General features: G+C 39.2%; 1 protein-coding gene across 1 annotated transcript; it reads right to left on the reverse strand.

Annotated features, from left to right (window-relative positions):
* Window positions 1–4,966: 4,966 nt before the first annotated feature.
* On the reverse strand, window positions 4,967–14,776 carry LOC122658332 (transmembrane emp24 domain-containing protein p24beta3-like). The gene is made up of 4 exons (XM_043853254.1): window positions 14,489–14,776; window positions 6,339–6,525; window positions 5,938–6,045; window positions 4,967–5,233 (listed from the first exon to the last, which is right to left on the reverse strand). Exons 1-4 carry the CDS (start codon window positions 14,705–14,707, stop codon window positions 5,100–5,102), a joined length of 648 nt encoding a protein of 215 aa, XP_043709189.1. The 5' UTR covers window positions 14,708–14,776; the 3' UTR covers window positions 4,967–5,099.
* Between the last annotated feature and the right edge of the window lie 498 nt (window positions 14,777–15,274).

Consider the following 15,274-nt stretch of genomic DNA (forward strand, 5'->3'; position numbering starts at 1 on the left):
AGCGAGTCAAAGCCAATCTTCTGGGAATGCGTGAACATTTTGTGAGTGAAGTATTTGTTATCATATAGGGAGTTATTTGGAATTTACTAATTTAATTGATTCTTTATTTAATTAATAGATATGGTGCTAATTATAATTATCCATAAATATTAAATAAAGTAACTAATTAATACTTTTCCTATTAGATTCTGCTTCTTTACCTTTTTGAAGCACTTTAAGTTTAAACAGAACTGCCAAACTGAGAGAGAGAGAGAGAGAGAGTCAGACTCTCACAGGGATTAACTTAATCCTATAAGGGTTTTTAATTAAACCCTACCTCTATAAAAGGGGACAAAAGCGTAGGAGGGGGCAGTGCTTTACGTTTTTGGCCTCGCCCCCTCGCTCCTGCATTTTGGTCTCTCTCTCTCCCTCTTGTGATCTCTCTCCTTCTTCTAATTTCTCTCTACTGCAATTGAGAGAGTTAGGGTTTGAGAAACCCTAGATCTGTGCTGAAGAATTTGAGAGCATCTGGGATTGGTTTGAAGAACCTTGGTAGCACCATTGAGGTTCAGATCTGTTTACTTGGAGCGCTCATTGGAGGAAGAACTATTGTCTATTGGAGGAGCAACACTTGAGGCTCACCAGGTTAGCAATTCTTCATTAATTCCTCCTGTTATTAATTATTAAATATTTATGGGATGCGAAAGAAACTTGAATCGATTTATTTCCGCTGCGCATTCGAGTGTGGGATGGATCCCTCTTGCCATGTGATGGATTAGAGATGATTTTCTTCGTCCCATTTGTGTTTCATAATTGCATGGGACACATGAGGGAAGGAGAAACCCTAACAGGGATGCACTAGGATTCCCATGGGCGACCATGGGAAACCCTAAAATTAAAATGGGGCACCAATGGGACACTGTGGGCTAACCCAGGGCGTGCAATACCCTAATTGGTTTATAATTGGTTTCCCTAGGGAACCATGGTTTGATCCTTGGACCGTAGTTTGACCTACAATAGCTTCAATGGAGAATCAATTGAAGCTCAAAACTAAAAGGCTCTTAGCATATGAGTCAGCTTCGCAATACCTCAAGAATCGAACTAATCTGAATTCAAACAAGGAAGTTATAATCTCGAACGCAGATGTGATGCATGATGCCCAAAATCATTATTTTTTTTGCTCAGAAAGTCAATTTATAAGAATTACAAGCTAGCCTCCACTTAAAATTTGTGGAAACTCAAAAATTTAAAAATGTAGATATTTGAGTCCTCTTTCCATCAGATTTGGAATTAGATCAATTCGATATCAGAAGATTGGGATATGGAAAATTTACAATCAGTGCACAAAGCAGTAGAAGGTTATTTCTAAAGAAGAGTGAACAATACTCTATTTCAGCATGAGTGATGTTTTTGAGGATTCCTGTGCATTCTACAATCAGAATCAGAGGAAGGTCTACATGAAAAATGTAGTACAATGAGTCTTCTTTCTAACGGTTCAAGTCACGTGTCAATCAGACTCTGATATAGAGAGATATTACAGTTTTGATCATAGACAATCGGTTTGAACCGAGTACAATGAGTCTTCTTTCTAATGGTTCAGGCCAATACTTCAATCCATTCATGCCTATGACTCTCTGAGAAGTTTATTAAAAAAAAGGGAAGTAGTTTTCTGTCTGGGAGTGTGGCCTACGCCAGCACTCCCATGTGTCTATCTCTCTCCTCCTTAAAACAAGGGGGTAGATGTGTCTTTTCAAATAGGGAGGAGAGAGATAGACTCATGGGAGTGTTGGCATAGGCCACACTCCCGGACAGAGAACTTTCTCCCTAAAAAAAACAGGAGATCTTCACCGTCTATGCCTTGCTAAAAGGTGAGATTGATGGGGGAGACTATCATTTGCAGTTGTTCTTATTGGAGTTACTCAGGGTAATGTAGCTCGTTGAACAAATCCCTATTTTTATAATTCTAGGTACTTATTGTTGAATAGACCTACAATCTTGTATGTAAGGGTTGGGATTTAAATTGAATATTTCATTATCATTTTAAGGACTATTAGATTGGGACCTGATAGATTTAGGGTTTTGGCCCTAAATATCTTTGTTGAAGCAAAGATGTGTAATAGGGGTAGAGTGTCCTTGGTCGTTGTAGTGATCAAAATCGTGAAGTGTATTGAACAAAATACAAAGCACTGTTAGGGCATTGCTCCGTGGATATATAAGCACATTGTTGAACCACATAAAACTGTATCTCTATACCTTGCTCTTTATTTTGGATATAGGAGTGTCTTCCACAGAGTGAGTGGCCACTACTTGATAGGTCTGGCCACACTGTAGTATTGAGATGGGTGTGCATATGAATTGCATGTGATTGTTAAAATTGGTCAGTGTCAATCAATCATAGCTACATCAATCATAGCTACAGGTTGCTTTATCGTCTTTGTGCCAAGCTACACAAATGATTTAAAGGTGTAAAAATTCTTAAAAGACACTGATTCATCCCTCCCCTTTTAGTGTCAACTTAGGAACATCAAAGAATAAGATTTATTCGGTTTCTTATTCAATTTGAAAATGGGTAATTCGGTTCGGTTTGACGGTTTCAATCATGAAACCAAAATTGAACCGAGAAAATATTCCACATTTGAAACCAAAACTGAATTGATTTGTTTTGGCTCAATTTGGTATTGTTTTAAACCACCAGTTTCGATTTTGGTGTTTAGTTTCGGTTCTAAAAAAGTATTTGTACCACTAACGAACCAAAACGCGTATGGAATGCATATTAACAGAAGTATATCTTATGCTTTGTGATGGTGGTGGTGGTAGGTGAGAGTCAAGATTCTCAACTCATATAAGTTGGCTTTTTTTTTTTTCTTTTTTTTTTTTCAATTTTGATTTTGGTTTTTTAAGAACCGCTTTCAATCTGCTTCTCAAATAATCAAGAAATGTATTTTTTTACCTGTTGCATTCCAAAAAAAAAAATCAGATCGAAGTTGAATACATGTTCCGTTCCAAATGTATTCCAAAAAAAGTAAAAAACACCCCATACACACCCTAAATAATTGTTTTTTGTGCTTTTTTAGAATACATTTGGAACAAAACATGTATGTAACGTCTGATCTATTTTTTTTTTGTTTTTTGTTTTTTTTAAATTTTATTTTTAATGAACCTGGTAACAAAAAAAACACATTTCTTGGTCATTTGAGAAACAGATTGAAAGTGGTTTAAACATAAAAAAACACAGAAACAAAATTGGGAACAAAAAAGACCCAACTTATATGAGTCTCGACTCTCAACTCGCAACTCACCAGCGCCACCATCACCTCCACCTTCGCCGCCGCTACCACCCCCACCACCACCCCTGCCACCGCATAACAAAAGATGCATTTTTTGTTAATATATATTCCATATGTGTTTCTATTCTTTTTTAGTGGCAGAAATATATTTTTTTCAGATATATTTTTGTTAATATACATTTCACATGTTTATGTTCTTTTTTAGTGTCGCAAATACTTTTTTTTTCCTTCCAATTTTACCATATAACATTAGTTGTTATGAAGTAGTCCAAATTAACAGAAACATAAACAAGTATTTCTGACTTGGAAATACTAATTTGGAACAGAACCGTCATACGCAACCTTATTACCCATAATCAACTTGGCCGACTATTAATTGGTAGATTTCAATCCTAGCCATTAAGGTGATTTTGCACTTTGAAATCCAAGCCAAAAGAAACCGAATGACCTGGGGTCGTAAGTTTTTCACCCACTATTAAAGCTCTTGGCCCAGGCCTACTCATGTTACAATGAGCCATAAAGTCAACACGCTTTATGATGTTCTCTGTGCCGCAGCCCAGCCTGTGCTCAAACACATAGACCTGCCATTCAAGGGGGCAGGGTGGTCGTTTCATTCACCCCATTTGTTTGGGCACAGCCTGCACCCTCGGCACAAAGAACCTTTGGCCTAATTTCCATATATGGGACCGATTACTTGATCGGTTTAACCGAATCGAATAACCAGACCTGACCAATTTACACACCTATTTCAACAAGGGGGAGTGACTGGATATAAATAAAATGGATGTAGGAATTTGACCACCTTGTTTTCTTATCTTCTTCTCTTCCTCAAATAGGGAAGAAGATAAAGAAATAAATGAGGAAAAGATGAATACGAGATGAAATTTAATTGCTTAAAGTCTACCTTCCTTATAATGTTGCTTCTTTAAATAAGAAACTACTCTGTACAACACTGACAAAAACTATTCAGTATTCACTTTCGATAACTTCCTCTAATAATTAACAAACTTCTAATGTATCTACTCCTTGCAGGTTACTTTGACAGACATGCAAACAAATCTGGATGGGCTTTTGGTGTTTTGCATAATGGTTGCTGTGTTTTGGTTCTGTTTTGACAAGTAATTTTATAGAAACAACAGCTAGAGGACTCCTAAAAGGACTACAATTTGAAATTCTTATGGATGGTCTAATATACAGGTCTGGAATGCACATCAGGACCTGTAAGACTTGATCAAGAAGCCGTTTACTACCCACGACAGGTGGAACTCTTTTTATATCTTTAAGCTTCTAGGCTCATATTCTCGAACAGTTAACTTTTGTAATGATGGGGATCCTCGGGTTATCGCTTTGTCTAACAAGCTTGCCATCAAAGCAAGCGAGTTTGATAAGGAAATCTCAGGCAGTGGTTCTATAAACAATATATTATACTTATTCATGCTTATCTTTTATTTTTTTTATATATATAAAAATAAAAAAAAAATAAAAAAAATAAAAACTAACCTAATTTAAGCAGAACAAATTCCCTTTCTTTACCCTCCAAATGAAGATTAAGGTGGTTAGATGGGTGAAGCAACCGGAATAAAGTCCTTACCCTTGCCCTACCCACCTAAACTGAAAGGATTAAAACCTTTACCCTAAACCTCCATTCGAGGGTCAGGTAAGACCCGCAAGGCAAGCAAAATTGATAACTCTAGCCCCTGTTGAGGGAAAAGCATGAAGACATCACCTTATTAGATAAATAAAAGATATATTCTCTAATTTGCTTGAAGGAAAAATCTACAGAAACTGAGTCACTAAATAGACAAATACAAGTAACCAGTCAGGTGGCTTAACTCAAACCCGATTGTATGCGACTGACTTGCTAAACAGGCGGCGGATGTACACCACTTGTAATGCGCTTGCGCTACCCAGCAGAAGGTACTCTGCAAGTGTGTAGAAAATAACACGCTTTCGGGTGCTCTCATTGGCTGCAGCGACGACAAGCAAAGATTTCTTAAGCAACTAATAATAAACAAAGTTGCTGCTCAGTTCAAAAGTATGATGGAAGTCCTTTGGGTAGTCTTTAAATTGATGGAAATCTAAGACCTTCCAGAAGGATATAAGAAAAAGTTACAGGTTGTGCACATAAAGAGGGGATTGGTCCAGAAGCAATTGGTCCCACTCGTTAATCAACAAGTTATAGGGATGACGATGACATTAGATCTACATTCTTTCGAACTCTGACACAAAAAAAAAGAGTACCCACGCCCCACCTCAAAAAAATAAAAGCACAATGATGGTGGTGAAAGTAGAGATGCCTATCTCATACTCATGTCACATATTTTGGCTGTGAAAATTTAGGGCAGAATGCATCTGGAAACCCCACTCCAACACCCCCTCACCCTGATCCTAAACAAAAAGAAAGTATGTTGTGGTATGCCAGTTTGCTGAGATCATTCATATATGAAATAACAGATAGGCAGATAGACTTGTTTCCCTCGTTTGTGCAGTTGTGGTGCCTCCACAAGTACAGGCTAGTGCTTTTCAAGATGTAGATCTCGCATACCATTGAAAAATGAGATCATTTAAACATCACCAACATAAAGAAAGAGGAAGGAGAGAAATGGATTTAAAATTATTTACAGAAAATCCTTTTCAGATGTCATTCAAGGCAAAAGACTGAACAACTTACTATGACGATGTCGTGCCTCACGTGCTTTCAGATACTTCTGCTCAGCTGTAACAGATTCCAAGGCCTCCCTCAGTTCTGCAATTTTGACATTTATGGGGTCCAGATGTTCTGCAACAAATACCCAAAACAAGGTCGATAAAGAAAGCGCAGAAAACTAAATTATATCAGCCTCAAATATCTTCTTCATGGTAAAGTGAACACGGAGGAGAAATCATGAGAAGCATCAGCAAGATGGATCTTTGCTACAGGGATGTAGGATTGAACTAAGTCGATAAGTCTACCAACACTTTTCGCACAGCCGGTCCCAAACCAAGATAAAGAGGGATGGTTGGGAATGCCACCATTTGAAAATGTTTAGCAAAAGCATGGATCCTAAAAAAGTTGAAGAGGATTAAACTAACCATCCTTAGCAAGATCATGCTCATTGGGGATATGACCAATATGTATGTAGAAAGATACAGTCTCTGGTGTTAAATAAGGATTATGGAAACAGAACTTGTACATTCCACTTCGCGGCGCCTTGAAGTCAAACTTGTCCCCTGATGAACCCTTCAAATTGTGCACTATATTACCACCGGGAGATGTCACCTGTATGAAACCCCAGGGTTACAACATATTAAACTGACAAACTTGAGATAACACTAATACACACTAAAATGCTAGCTTGTGCAATTTACACATACCAAAAAAATAAAAATAAATAACAAAATTTTTATGAAGCAGGTCTCAACACCGTGTATCCAGTCCCAACTGTTTGACCCAAATGACGTAAGGAATGCAGGTGTTTGGTTTGTTCTACGTCTGAAAACCACAAACACATGATCTATGGTTTTAGAATACCTGTGAGACCATTCAATACAATATAATCAACAACAACAACAACTCAGCCTTATCCCAACTAAATGGGGTCGGCTACATGGATCCTTTCAAAACAAAGTAAGGGAAGGAAAGTAAGAGGGATGAAGAATAAAAATGAAGAAATGAGATAAGAAACATGATAAATGTAACATGAAAAATGAAAGTAAGAGGAAAGAGGATAGCCTAGGAATTCAGGAAAATCTAAGCTACATGGTGTCGACAACGTAGATCCTTGCCCTCCAATAGGCTTTATTTGAGGTCAGACTTGGCACAAGACCCAGACTATGCATGTCATTCTTCACAACCTCACCGATGGTCATTTTAAGCTTGCTCCTTGCTCTTTTAGCTCCTTCAATGGGAATTAGATCACTCTTCCTTACTAGGGCATCCTCAGGCCTCCGTTGCACATGGCCAAACCACCTCAGACGACATTCTCGGAGCTTGTCGCTGATTGGGGCAACTCCAAAATCAGCTCTAATACGTTCATTCCTCACTTTATCCTTCCTAGTTTTGCCGCACATTCATCTTAACATCATCTCTGCAACACATAACTTCGCCATATGGCACTTCTTAATTGCCCAACATTCTGCCCCATACATCATAGCCAGACGTACAACAGTCCTATAAAACTTTCCTTTGAGCTTTAAAGGAATATGTCGGTCACACAACAATCCGGACGCACCTCTCCACTGCATCCATCCCACTTTAATTCTTTGTGAAACGTCATCTTCTATGTCACCTTCTTTATTTATGATTGACCCCAGATATTTAAAGTAGTCACTTTGTGGTACCTCTCTTTCCTCAACTCGCACCATGTCGGTATCCATCATAGTATGACTAAAATTTCACATCATCTACTGCATCTTCGTTTTACTAATCTTAAAACCTCTTGTTTCCAAGGTTGATCTCCATAGCTCTAACTTAGCGTTAATCCATGCTTTTGTCTCATCTACCAAAACGATATCATTGGCAAAGAGCATACACCACGGGACTTTGTCTTGAATGCTCTTGGTTAGGTCATCCATGACAAGTGCAAATAGATAAGGGCTTAAGGCTGATCCTTGATGTAACCCAATCATAAATGGGAATTCCTTGCCCTAACCTCTTATAGATAGCACACTTGTCACCACGCCCTAATACATATCTTTAATTACATCCACATATTTACTTGACACACCCCTCTCTTCCCTAGAATATGCCGGATTAAATCTCTAGGGACTCGATCATAGGCTTTTTCCAGGTCAATAAACACCATATGGAGATCCTTCTTGCTATCTCTATATCTTTCCACGAGCTTCCTCAATAGGTAGATAGCTTCTGTCATGGATCTACCTAGCATACAGCTATAATATAATATATTAATCATTTAAAGGAAATTAAATGAAGTTTATATGAATACTTTTCTTTCATCTTTTTCATTTATATCATAAATGAGAATCACATAATTTAAGCATTAAAAAACTAAAAGCATTGTGTGAAGTTCAAACCGAGGTTTTGGGGGAGAGAGGGGAGACAAGTTGGGGTTGGAGAAGTGGGGTGATGTAAATCCAAGCCCCAGGCATGAGCTGACATACAATCCAAGGAAGAAGATCCAGTCCAGCCAAGACCAGTCAACTCAAGCCTAACCAGTCCCTAACTTTGGGACAGAATTGGATCAGCCAATTTGTCTTCAAATCAAGCCACTCCCTCAGTAGCTTCTAAACAGCTTCTCATCAGCAGCGGCTTCTAAGCAGCTTTTCAGTAAGTATCTACTATTATTCTCTTGGCTAAGCCCACACTATATATAGAGGCCTCATTGTAAGTTTTTGAAAAAAGAATGGAAGGAATGAAACAAATGAAGCTTACTTTTGCAAACCATTGTCCTGAGAAAGGCTGAGAGATCAACTAAGAGAGTTGAGGGTAAGAGGCATTTAATGTAAGGTTAAATCATGAATGATCTAACCCCAGGCAGGATCTTGATCTCAATCAATAAACTTTAGAGTAAGGGAACAAATCAGCAAGTAAAACAGAAGATAGAAGAGAAGATGGAGGGATAGAGGGGTAATGGGTATAGAGGGCTGCCTCAGACGTGGGCCTTTCACCCTCAACTCTCTCAGTTGATCTCTCAGCCTTTCTCAGGACAATGGTTTGCAAAAGCAAACTTCATTTGTTTCATTCATTCCATTCTTTTTTCAAAAACTTACAATAACCCCTCTATATATAGTGAGGGCTTAGCCAAGAGAATAGTAGTAGATACTTGCTGAGAAGCTGGTGATGAGAAGCTGCTGCTGAGAAGCTACTTAGAAGATGCTGCTGAGAAGTTGCTTAGAAACTACTGGTGAGAAGCTGTTTAGAAGCTACTGAGGGAATGGCTTGATTTGAAGACAAATTGGCTGGTCCAATTCTGTCCCAAAGTTAGGGACTGGTTAGGCTCGAGTTGACTGGTCTTGGCTGGACTGGATCTTCTTCCTTGGATTGTATGTCAGCTCATGCATGGGGCTAGGATCTACATCAACTCTCCCCCTCTTAGAAAAAATTCGACCTCAAATTTTGAAGATTATAGGGGTAAGCTTAGTGTGGTGAATGTCAAATTTCTGTCCATACAAATATTCTTGCAGCTCCTTAAAGATACAAATGTAATCCAGAATGTGTGGAGTTCGTTCTTCAAAGTACTTTGGTAAATAACAAATTCCCTGTATTCAATTTCCACATCATCCATTGCCTCAACTTTGCTTGCTTTAAATTCTTCAATGTAAGCATCGACATTCGGAATATCAAGTGTTGACTCTTTTATGATGACAGAAATTGCTAGAACTTCAACATTAACTTCATAAATGCCATTGTTATCATCCAGGGTGTCTTCATACTCTTCTCCTTCAAGGGTAGCATCAACACCTGTACGCTGGACCAAGTGATTGAACTTATCAACATACTTTTCTACTGTGAGGTTATCTTGCCTAACGGTGTTGAGTTGTTTGTGCAACCGGCGGCGATAAGAAGCAAGCAGAAACCCCATGAGAAAGTCCTTCATCTCTTCCCAAGTACGTGGCTCCATACGTAGTCGCATCATCCTATCCTCTTGGTTGCGCCACCAATCTTTAGCTCCTCCAATGAGCTTTGTTGCAGCCAATTGCATCTTACGCTCCTTTGATAGACGAAACCACTTGAAGAGTCATCTAAGGCGTTGAGCCAATCATGAAAAGCTAATGGATCATGCTTCCCATTGTATTCCTTCAGGTCCAGCTTCACCTTGTGTTGGTCGTTTAACTGCAGAGGAGTTACTTCATCAACCTTCTCTTCTTCGTACAGATCATTGTAATTCACATGCCTTGCTGGTCGTAGAGCAAGCATAGGAGCACGGTTACCAGTGGCATTGGTATTGGATTGTTGCGTTTGCTGTGCCTGTTGGGCCTGTGAAGCTTCTACTGCAGCCAGCCTGTCAGAAATCTGCTATAACTTTTCTAAGATAGTATCCATAGGGTTTGGAGTGGAACCTTCCGCCATAGCTCTGACACCAATTTAATGTAAGGTTAAATCACAAATGATCTAACCCCAGGCAGGATCTTGATCTCAATCAATAAATTTCAGATTAAGGGAACAAATCAGCAAATAAAACAAAAGATAGAAGAGAAGATGGAGGGATAGAAGGGTAATGGGGATAGAGGGCTGTCTCAGCCATGAGCCTCTCACCCTCAACTCTCTCAGTTGATCTCTCAGCCTTTCTTAGGACAATGGTTTGCAAAAGCAAGCTTCATTTGTTTCATTCATTCCATTCTTTCTCAAAAACTTACAATAAGACCTCTATATATAGTGGGGGCTTAGCCAAGAAAATAGTAGTAGATACTTGCTGAGAAGCTACTGATGAGAAGCTATTTAGAAGCTACTGAGGGAACAAATCAGCAAATAAAACAGAAGATAGAAGATAGAAGAGAAGATGGAGGGATGGCGGGATAGAAGAGATTAAGGGAACAAATCAGCAAATAAAACAGAAGATAGAAGAGAAGATGGAGGGATAGAAGGGTAATGGGGATAGAGGGTTGTCTCAGCCGTGAGCCTCTCACCCTCAACTCTCTCAGTTGATCTCTCAGCCTTTCTTAGGACAATGGTTTGCAAAAGCAAGCTTCATTTGTTTCATTCATTCCATTCTTTTTTCAAAAACTTACAATAATGCCTCTATATATAGTGAGGGCTTAGCCAAGAGAATAGTAGTAGATACTTGCTGAGAAGCTGCTGATGAGAAGCTGTTTAGAAGCTACTGAGGGAATGGCTTGATTTGAAGACAAATTGGCTAGTCCAATTCTGTCCCAAAGTTAGGGATTGCTTAGGCTCGAGTTGACTGGTCTTGGCTTGACTGGATCTTCTTCCTTGGATTGTATGTCAGCTCATGCATGGGGCTGGGATCCACATCATGGGGACTGGGAAGTGGGATGACTGACGAGGGGTAGGAGTGAAGTCCCTATTTTGGGAAGCGGTAACCACCACACACACTGATATAGGACAAAACATGAAGTAGAAGAGGCCAAAACACTGTTCATGTGAACAATGTCACAGCCCATATTTTCCTTGTGTGGGGATATTTTTTAGAAGATTTTGTGGGCCCATCAAGTGGAGAAAGATTCTATCCTAATGTTGCCATAGTTTAGTTTCTAGTTTCAGTTTGAAAAAGTATACTAGGTAGTCTCTAATTTCAGTTTGTTACTATTTTTGTTTTGTTCTCTAAAATAAGAGTTTCTATTTTGAAAATAAGGCAGCTAGATTTTTTTTAGGAAGTTTCTATTTTGGTTGTAAGCTACTTGGTAGCAAGTTACGTTCTATTTTCTATTTACTTGAGGGGCAAGGTATTGCTATCTATATATGTAATGGCTCTTAGTAGCCTCCAGACGATTTTAATGAAGTTGAATATTGCTTTGAGCAAGTTTCCTGTCCTATCGTGTAGATGAAGGGCTGAGAGGCCTGGCTGGTGAGAGCCAAAACCCCTAGGGCTGAGAGAGCCGAATCTCCTCATCCCTTTCCCCTTCTGCTCCTATCTTCTTCCCTTCCTCAATCAATCTCTCCTGGTGTGACTACCTTGTGACTGCTACAAGCTGCTCTTGTGAACCTCTTGGAGACCAGAATCGAACCACCAATTAAGCCTAGACTGCTTCTGTTTACACAATCAAGTGAAAGACTGTTGCACCATGCGGCACTGTTTCTCTGCTGATTCTGCTGCAACTTCAAGGCTTAAGATCTCTTCAGCTACTGAACCTACTGGGGCCATATTCGAAGCATCTGGAGAGTACAATCTGCTCATTAATCGAATCTGTTTGGTTTCCCCAACTGCTGGTCAGATTGGTTTCTCCATTAACCTTCTATTTTGAAGGCTAGTTTCTATTTTCAAGTCCTCTTCATAACTCAACATTCAGCCATCAGACTTGGCTGTAATTTGAAGCACATGACCTGATCAACCTCACCTCCACTTGACCTAAGTTTGACACTGTTCTACAGGCTGGTTTGATCTCTACCTCCTAAGTTACTAATTCTGGTTTTATTGCTATTATGATGTTTTGCTGCGACCTATCATCGATCCTACTATATAGTGGTTCTTAGTTGAACACCTTCTACATTACACACTCACATCCTCTGGGGGGGGGGGGGGAGAGAGAGAGAGAGATTTTGGAGAAGGTGGAGCGAGATTCACCATGTTTTCATTTCATAGGTTGAGAGCGACTGGACAAGGTGGGTAGAGATACCCTCTGTTTGTGAAGAAGAGGAAGTTGGGAACTTGGGATTTGGAGAAGGGAACAGGGAGGACCGGTGCCTGTTCAGACTTTGAGGTGATAAAGAATTATCAACAAAGCCTGTTATGCATGATTCTTTCTTTATCTGTTCGATCATTCTCCACACTCTCTCTAGGCAGGAGTGGGGAACTTTTTGAATTATATTCAGATCTTCCTTCCAACTGACCAAAAGGGCTATCTTATCATTTCTTTTAGAGTCATTTAGATTGATTCTAGTTAAGAGTGACTTTATCTACCGAAGGAAAGGGTAAAGACTGCTCAGAGAGATGAGCCAGAGTTGTTGGATCAAGATCTCAGCACAGCAAGGAGGGTGACTGATGATGGACTACAGCATCTTAGGTTGCTTGAATTTGTTGAAGTCACAGATTGACAATGTGAGTTCCCATTTTTTTTTTAAATTTTTTTCCAAATGCACGTTTTATTCACATTCTCACGCTCAATCCGTAAATCCACAAACCTGAGAGTGAGTTCAATGCCCTCAAGAGATGCATTAGGGCACTGAGGATCCACCCACACATATTGTAAATCTATTGCATTCAAGAACAGGCAGAGAAACAGGTTCAATGAATGTGCTTATTGGGGGGGGGGGGGGTCATTGTCTTACATGATATTGTAAGCAATGCATGTAAAAAATTTTGGAACTGAAAAGACTAATAGTCCACTAATAAAATGAGCTTGATTCTAGAAAGTAAATTTTGACAACTAACAAGAACCTAAAAACAAAAGAAACTAAACTAGAATCCAAATATAGTACCGAACATGTGATGTTTGTTCAGATTTAGATATGGGAGAAAATGCAGTAGCTGAACTTCAACAATCATTTTATTCTCAGGTGCTACTCTGAACCCAAATTGTAAGTGATGTCTACGGTGGTAATACTAGACAGTCTAGACTACCATCTTGACACCAATAGGAGATTATAAAAATTGAGCGTACCATACATAACCTCAAAAAACCATACTGATAAAAAAAAAATGCATATATCACCAAAAAACCATTTTCTCCCAATCCCAACGCTGACAATAGGCGGTGTAGCACCCTCATTAAAATCTCAACTTACTACAAATGCCTCCATATTTGAGTGAACCTAAAAAGTCACACACCATTGTAAGGTTCCTGCAGCTAGAGGCATAGCTAGATGTAGAGGTTAAGAAACACAGTGATATGATAAACAAAGTGAGTCACGCAGCTGACACCAAAGCATCAGAGGAATAAAAAGAAATGGTAGTGGTAAATATGACCAGTGGTGAAAATGGTCACAAGAGGAGAATCAAAACAGCTTCACTTTAGGGAATGGGGAGATCCGTCACAAGAGATGATGAGTTAGGAAATGAATCCAGCTCAAGAAAAGAGTTTCCATCTTAAAATTCAAATGTCACCATACCTAAATAATTAGAGGTTCATAGTCATCCAAAAAACTGCAATAGGAGCAGGAGTTCAACAAAGTATCTAGCCCGGGTCTTCCAGTGTCATTCTTAAATAATGAGAGAAAAATCCCCCTCCCAAAACTTCGGAAATATTTTTAGAGCTTGGTTCCAATGACGCAATAGTTCGTTATTGCCATACTAATTCTTTAACTTTCTTAAATTGTATTTCAGTTGTCAATCTGGATTACCCAAAGATCTAACTAAAAGGTTCAAAGCCCAATAAAATCAAGATTTTGTCCATAACATTGAGGTAAAAAGGGTTCTTTTGATTCGAAAATTGTCAATATAACAAATTTAACGAAGAACAACCCAAAAATAAGGGAAGTTTTTCCTCCCTTAGGAAACAATATAAAGGAAAATAAATAAACGGAAACTCTTAGAATAAGTTCATAGTGGCATTGACTAAAAATCAATTCAATAGCCCAGTGAATTAGTCAATCTACTTAAAAATAATTAAACACACAGGGAGGCAACAGCTAGAATGAGATCAGGGACATGCAAAACTCTTACAGTCAAATCGATGCCGGGGTGATCTGAACTCCAGAAGATGTCGTGATCAACAACAACAAAGTTTCCCGAAACAGTGTCGCCTTCATAGAGTACATATTCGTACACGCATTCCGTGTCGCTTACAGTAATCGCCAGAGCAGATAGATGGCGAATGAAGCTGAAGAGAAGCCCTAGGAAAATACGGATCTTTGCAGAATTCAATCTCCTTCTACTCTCCATCGATTCCACGGCCAATCTCGTTTTACACTCTTCTTCTTCTTCTTCTTCGTAGTATCTGTAGTTCCTGAGACTCAGAGGGAGTGTTATCAAAGTAAAAATAAAAAAACAACAGAGAGACTCAGAGAGAGAGAAAAAAAATAAAAAAAAGGAGGGGAAAGTCCAGTTACTGCAATATGTAACCGGTCCTGTTTTCAGTTAGCGGTCATTTTCGTGTTTAGGTCAGTTTAGGGTTGAGTAGACAACCAGCCCCGATTCAAGTTGACACAACGGGACTTGTTTGGTATGCAGTTTAGACCTGGCTAATATTAATCTGGATGATTTTGAATCAGGTTAGTGTTGACCATGAACCAAAATAAACCAACCTAAAACTGGCCAGATCGAGACTGGGTTAGTGATGGCCATGTAGCAAAACAAACTAATCTGAAACTGGCCTGATCGGGGCTGATCAGCTCCCTAAAATGAAAAACCCTAGGTCTTGCCATGGTTCGTGGCATATAATTTTATCACATACTACATGGGATCTTTATCCCCTGCAATTCCCAGTCTGGTCCAGTTCCCCTAGTGCCC

This window comes from Telopea speciosissima, chromosome 1 (assembly GCF_018873765.1).
Source record: "Telopea speciosissima isolate NSW1024214 ecotype Mountain lineage chromosome 1, Tspe_v1, whole genome shotgun sequence".
Classification (NCBI taxonomy): Eukaryota; Viridiplantae; Streptophyta; class Magnoliopsida; order Proteales; family Proteaceae; genus Telopea; species Telopea speciosissima.